At 35.0% G+C, this 6,183-nt stretch overlaps 1 protein-coding gene and 1 long non-coding RNA gene across 2 annotated transcripts; both read left to right on the forward strand.

Annotated features, from left to right (window-relative positions):
- The first annotated feature begins 331 nt into the window (after positions 1 to 331).
- LOC113334414 lies at positions 332 to 1,488 on the forward strand. The gene is made up of 4 exons (XR_003352771.1): positions 332 to 581; positions 711 to 794; positions 1,072 to 1,101; positions 1,264 to 1,488. It is a non-coding gene; the product is annotated as an uncharacterized LOC113334414 (long non-coding RNA).
- A 45-nt stretch (positions 1,489 to 1,533) lies between these two features.
- Positions 1,534 to 2,829, forward strand: LOC113334613. Its single transcript, XM_026580829.1, has 6 exons — positions 1,534 to 1,546; positions 1,844 to 1,881; positions 2,115 to 2,144; positions 2,243 to 2,390; positions 2,495 to 2,508; positions 2,563 to 2,829. The coding sequence occupies exons 1-6, from the start codon at positions 1,534 to 1,536 to the stop codon at positions 2,827 to 2,829; spliced, it is 510 nt and encodes a 169-aa protein (XP_026436614.1).
- The last annotated feature ends 3,354 nt before the right edge of the window (positions 2,830 to 6,183 follow it).

A 6,183-nucleotide genomic window follows, 5' to 3' on the forward strand; every position in this document is an offset into this window, starting at 1 on the left:
TTTTAAAATTCTAAATCATATAAGTCCAGAAAATCTAATACTTTTAAAATCCTAAATCATATAAGTTCTCATGTCGCACGGTGACCCTCACCATCACCCTCCCCTCTCCACATTACAGAGTGATTCTTTCCTTTTGCACCGTGTCATTCCTAATTAATCTTTTTATCTGCCGTGTCACTTGCCATGTCATTCCTAAACTAAAAACTTAAAACTTTCGTAATAAAGGAAGAAAAAAAACCTAAAAACCTAGCAAGATACAGGTTTAATGTATTCCCAAAGCTTTGAACAGAATCCCGAGAAAAAAAAACATTCCGTCTTTTTTCTCCTTCTCTCTCTACTCTCCATCTCCTCATGTTCTTTACTGTATTCTCATCTTCTCCTTTCTCAGTTGTCCTTCTCTGTCATCGTATATGCTTTGATTATTCTTTAATCAACGAACGAGTTTTGGTATTGATCCTTAATTTGGTGATATTAGGGTTTCAATAGAATCCCTCTATTTTAAAAAGAAGCTGTTGAAAAGAACCTGTTCGATCCCTGAACTATACTTAAACCTAACCGAAAGTTCTCTCTCCATTCACAGTGTACGCCTCTCCCTGATCTCATTCTCTCCCTTTTTTTTCTTTTCAGAACCCTAATATTCTGTGTTCTTCATTTTTTTTAATTTAATTAACTATACATTTCTGTTTTGTTATCTTTTGTATGTTTTGCAGGGCTTTGCTGTAAACTTTTACTTCCCGTCATATGGTGAGTCGAGTTAAAAATAATGGTGTGTAGAATCATTTAAACTATGAAAGGTAATCAAACTATTCTCTACCACCTCCACCTCCCATCTCTAAGTCATTTACATTGCCTGATAAACTAACGGCGTGTAAAATCGCTAAAACTATTTTTCCCTACTGATCTTATTCTGTACTCTTAATTTCTTTTGATAGCCCAATGTTTTCTCTATGATTATATATTCTCTATACAATTTTTGTCCATTTTAAATGGATTTTGATATTGTGTTTTTGATTCGAATTGATTTTGAGAATTATGGAATGCCACTTCCTAAGATACGTTCTCTATTTACAGATTCAAAGGGGATTAGGGCTACACGTGATGGTACACATGGTTTTTATATCCTCAAAATCCTGATTTTTTTTTTTTTTTTTAATTTGGTTATGTAGGGTTTAGATACTCATGAATAAGACCTCCAGATTCCACCCTCTACGGGAGAACTACTCTAGACAACAACTTATTTTTTGTATGTTGTTGTATTTGTAGGAATTAATGTCTTGATAATAAGCTCAAGAAGCCTGAATCACTCGGGGTTGTAGTTTCATTGAGTGGTAAGGAATTTGGTCCAGTAGTTGTTTTTTGATTAACCCATCTATACCCTGTCTGTTTTTCCTTTGATTGACAGTAGTTTATCAATTAACTTATCTATATACCCTGTCTGTTTTTTGTTTCTCTAGGAAGAATTATGCAGAAAACAACCATGAACTGCAACAGTAAGCTTTATATAGGTCTCTGAAATTAACACATCTGTTAAAAATGTACATGAGTTGTATTTGAATCAGCCACATAAATCCCCAGGCTTCCAACCGCACAATGCTACTTTGAAATTCTCCTTATGTAATAGTAGTTGGTTTTGAATGATCAGTGAAATGATATTTTTTCAGCAATACTGTGTCTTATTTAACAACTGACTTTACATGTGACAGTTAATCAATCTACAAAAAGGTTTGGGTTTATACCGTAATCTTCTTCTGTTATTTTTGATTTTTGTTGTTATGTTTATTTTTCTCTCTTTGATATGTTTTGATTAATCCGTGACTATTAACACTTTAAGTTTTTAACGCAGATTTTTCTCTTGATTTATGTCCTACGGGTTTGGATAGGGTTTGATTCACCGGTGCGCTGACGGGCTCGGTTCGGAATTTTCATACCAAAACAAACATAGGTTAGGGTTTCTCTGCTTTCTTCTAATTTTTTTTTTTTATCTTGATTTATGTTTTACGGGGCTTGGCTAGGGTTTTATTTTGATTATTGATTTGTGTAGTTTAATTTTGCAGGTACAATTTTTATTTGAAAGAAAAGTGGATAAACAACCCGACTCTATGACTTTATACTAGGTACCAGGAATTGTTGCTGAGAAGAAAAAGGTTTCTTTCTAAACTACTAGCATTTATTTCTTATGTTTGCAAAACTATTTAATTTAGCTTTGTTGGTCTGATCACAATCATATGTATTTTTAGAGCAGCCTGCTGCTGGAGTTCCCTTGGCCGGAGTTGGTGAGACCATTTGCAAATTTCCATCAGACCCAACTGTGGTTTTAGGGAGTCTATCAGTTGTAGCTCCTTTCATCTGCACTGGACTTGGATTCGTTTCTGTGTTTTATCCTTACAAAAGCTAATCTGTATACGTTCCTAAAGAGGCACTGTTCCAAAGCACTGTCTTAGTTGTCTTCATCTAGGTTGTTGTTTAAGTAAACAATGCACTTGATTTGATCTAGATGAATGTTGTGTGGTTGTTTTGATGAAACAGTTTACTTAGCCGTGTGTGTTTGTTTTGATGAACAAGATAAATTCTTTCTTTGTGTGGTCTATTGATGTGTGGGCAACAATCTCAGAAAGCCTTCACCACATGAACAATGTGCATCAATCAAAAGACTATGCCTGCCCTACAGCCAAGACTGGGTTATTTGGAGGAGCTGCATTTCTCTGCCTCAATGCAATGGTGTTTTGGTTAATTTTCCAAATGTTGACACACAATGCTAGAGAGGACTACCTCAAAATAAGGGTGATTATGGACAGGTTCTTGCTACCACCGATTACGAAGCCAAGCTAAACCATTCATTAGCTATATTATTACATCTGTATATATAATAAACTTCTAATAAGAAAAGAGTCTAGCAAAGTGAAACCGAGTGTTTTTTTTTTCCTTCCGTAAATTGCAACACTATTTGCAAGCATGTTAAAAGATAGATGCTTTGTCTTCTTATTTTTTCTTTGGTACACCTTTAAAGTTATGGGCGTCTGTTAATTATTTATTTAAAAATCGGTTCAGTTTTATGTAATTTATATGAAAGTTAACATTTTGATGCATCTCAAATAAAGTCACATAGTCGAGATTGTGATGTCTTGCGAGAAGTTGCTACTGGCATTATCGATTACCAGGTTCATCAAATACATAGGGACAGGGCGAGGCCAAATCAAGCCATACCAAATCAAATCGGGGCGAGGCGAAGTCGAAACCGAACTTTACCAAATCAAATTGGGAAGGGATAAGGCGAGGCGAAGCCATTCCTGATCAAAAAAAGACAGCGAGGGGCGGGGCAAAGCCATACAACACCAAATAAAAAATGCATCGGAACGGGGCAAGGTGAAGCCGAATCACACCTAATAAAAAATATAGATGAAAGAACAAAAATGCCGGAATCGTAGCACGGGCACAAAATCTAGGATAGCTATTAAAATAATAGATAGATGCTTTCCATTTTCTCAATTATCATGTCATTTTTTTTTTATATTGTGTTATCTCTCTCTACGTGTGGATTTGAGAGATATAAAAGCAAATTTCCCAAATGAAACCCCAGTGAATATCTCAGAAAGGAAAAAAAAACCCTAAAATCTCTCTACTGGTATACATGAAATTTTTCTATAAACCTAGCCATTCTCTCGGATTTCGAATCTCGTTTCCCTTTCTTCTTCTAATTTTTCTGTTAACATTTTAAAGTTTCGATCATGGATACATGGAGATCTATACCTCTTCAAATAAGTGCTCTCTCTTCATTCGATTTTGATTGTTATGTTTTCTTAATGACTATACGAACTCTAATTCTGTCTTAGAACTACCTTGTTGTGCAGTAAAAGCATGGTCGATAAGATAAGTCCATTCACATTTTATAATTTGAAGAAGCATTTGGATCTGTTCTTTTGTCATCTCGGGAAATGTATTTCACCCTACTGCACTTGCAGATAAGCTTTTAGTTTCTCTGGGGTCCTGTTGCAATTCTCAGGATGTGGGGTTTCTTTTTGTTCCTTGTCATGGCTAAGCTGTGGGGAATTGTTGTGTTTCTGCACACCATAATTTGGGGGTTTGCTAACCCAGGTGAATTCCACGCTTAACTTATCTTATCCTCATCAATTTTTTGTTTATAATTGTGTGTTCCAATCTGTTTGTTGTTGCTATAAGTAGTATTTGCTATTTGATCATGGTTTTTGCTTACTATTTTTATTTTCATGGATTTTGGATTTATGGAAATAGATATCAAGTTTTCTATTTTGTATTGGTTGATTGAAGCTGGACCCTAAATGTTTCCTATGTAACTTTCTATAAGTCAAGTGAGACTGATTTGTGCTTATAAGTTTCTCTTTCAAGACAGTTTTTTCTAGAAAATTTTTGATTGCACATTTTGATATCTTTCCATGAGATGAATGCTGTAGTTGCAACAAAATGTGGCTGCATTGGTTATTTCCTCGACATATTGAAGATATTTTGGATTGATATATTAAGATGGTTTTTTCGTTTTAATCACATATTGTAAGATCTTTTCGATTGATGTATTAAGGGAGTCATTGCGTAATTCGTGATGTCACACAGTGGAAGTCTCAAGCCCATGCAATACTGGATGTTTGTTCATGTGCGTCTTCCGTGATGAGCTTTTTCTGGTATGATGCACATGAAATTGGCCAAAACAGAAGGGCTACATAAGATTTCATTAGAAGTTTCGGAATCTCCGCATTAGAAGTTTCTGCGGCCTCATTTTTCTTTTTGTTCTATTCTCTTCAGCTGAACTACGCATATGTCAATTTTAATTTTCTTTTTGTTCTATTCCACTATAGAAATTTTGCAGTAGTAACTTTCTCGCCCAGAATTTTGAGTGTTTATGCTAGATGTTACATATGTTTATAAAGCTTTTATTTTTGCCAAACGATAAAGCTTGTTACCGAGCGAGGATCTCGGAGTAATGACATCTAAACTTGACTTGTATTCTCAGGCGCCAAAAAGAGACTAGTGACCTATTATAGAATTTTGTGTGTTTGATGAATTGGTATTTTGCATTTGTACTCTGCAGACTGGTTTGTGTTTCCAGAGTTATAATGAATATATATACACTGTGTTGTTGTTGCAAGAAGTAGCTGAAGCCCACTTGGTTGAGTTGATTGAGGACAGCAATACGTGCTGGATCCATGCCAAGGGACTATCACAGTATACAGTATTTGGATCTTTCCATGCCAAGACAATTTTTTCTAGAAAATTTTTGATTGCGCATTTTGATATCTTTCCATGAGATGAATGCTGTAGTTGCAACAAAATGTGGCTGCATTGGTTATTTCCTCTACATATTGAAGATATCCATGCCAAGGGACTATCATGCGTAAAGATGTTCAGTGGCTAGGAAGGCAAGCTGAGGAGAAAGGGATGATGCGAGTTTTAAGAAGTTTCAAGTAGTGTCAGTTCTATCATGTAGACGGCGTTTCATTTCGTTTTTAAAAAATTATGTTTACATGAATGAGAATGCATGATATTTTCAAAATGTAAGCTAAATAGTAATGTTACAAAACAGAGAATGCCATAGTATTTCCAAAATGTAGAGCTAAATAGTAATGTTATAAAACAGAGAATGCCCCAGTATTTTGTAGGAGGAGGATACTACAAAATAGAGTTATGTCTCAAAAGCATGTAGATAGAACAGTATCCTTCAAAACAAGAACAATAAAGGATGGACACATAACATAGCAGATATAAAGAATTGGTGGGCTCAGAGAGTTTCTGGGCTAAGCTGCTTCAGTTTCAAAAGGAACCCTGATTTTGGGCATACTGAAATCTTACTAGGCATACTGCATAAAGACAAAAAAGATTGTGAAATAGCAAAATCAGATTACCCTTTAACCCAAATTTTTTTAATGGCAAATCTGTCTTTTACGTATTAGTGTTACTAATATTGATTAGTGATTAAATATTTTGTCTAGTGATTAAGATAATTTTCAGAATTATAAAGGTTGTTTACATGATTTTTTGGATCATGGTTCGGCGAAACAAGTTGAGATTTGGCTCACATCTATGAGCCGAATCTACCAATTGATGAACGGTTCGGCTCACTGAATCTGTTTACCGGATCCCGTGAACTTTAATTTCATCTCTGTTCGTGTTAAGTTTGATGCTAGAAGTGATTTCACTCTTCTTCATTGTATGTAT

The sequence above is a fragment of the Papaver somniferum genome, unplaced genomic scaffold, assembly GCF_003573695.1.
Source record: "Papaver somniferum cultivar HN1 unplaced genomic scaffold, ASM357369v1 unplaced-scaffold_137, whole genome shotgun sequence".
Taxonomy (NCBI): Eukaryota; Viridiplantae; Streptophyta; class Magnoliopsida; order Ranunculales; family Papaveraceae; genus Papaver; species Papaver somniferum.

Coding starts and splice junctions, on each gene's coding strand:
- LOC113334613 (XM_026580829.1), top strand. Junction 1,882..2,114: donor GTCCTACGGGTTTGGATAGG/GTTTGATTCACC, acceptor ACTTTATACTAG/GTACCAGGAATTGTTGCTGA. Junction 2,145..2,242: donor TTGTTGCTGAGAAGAAAAAG/GTTTCTTTCTAA, acceptor TTTTTAGAGCAG/CCTGCTGCTGGAGTTCCCTT.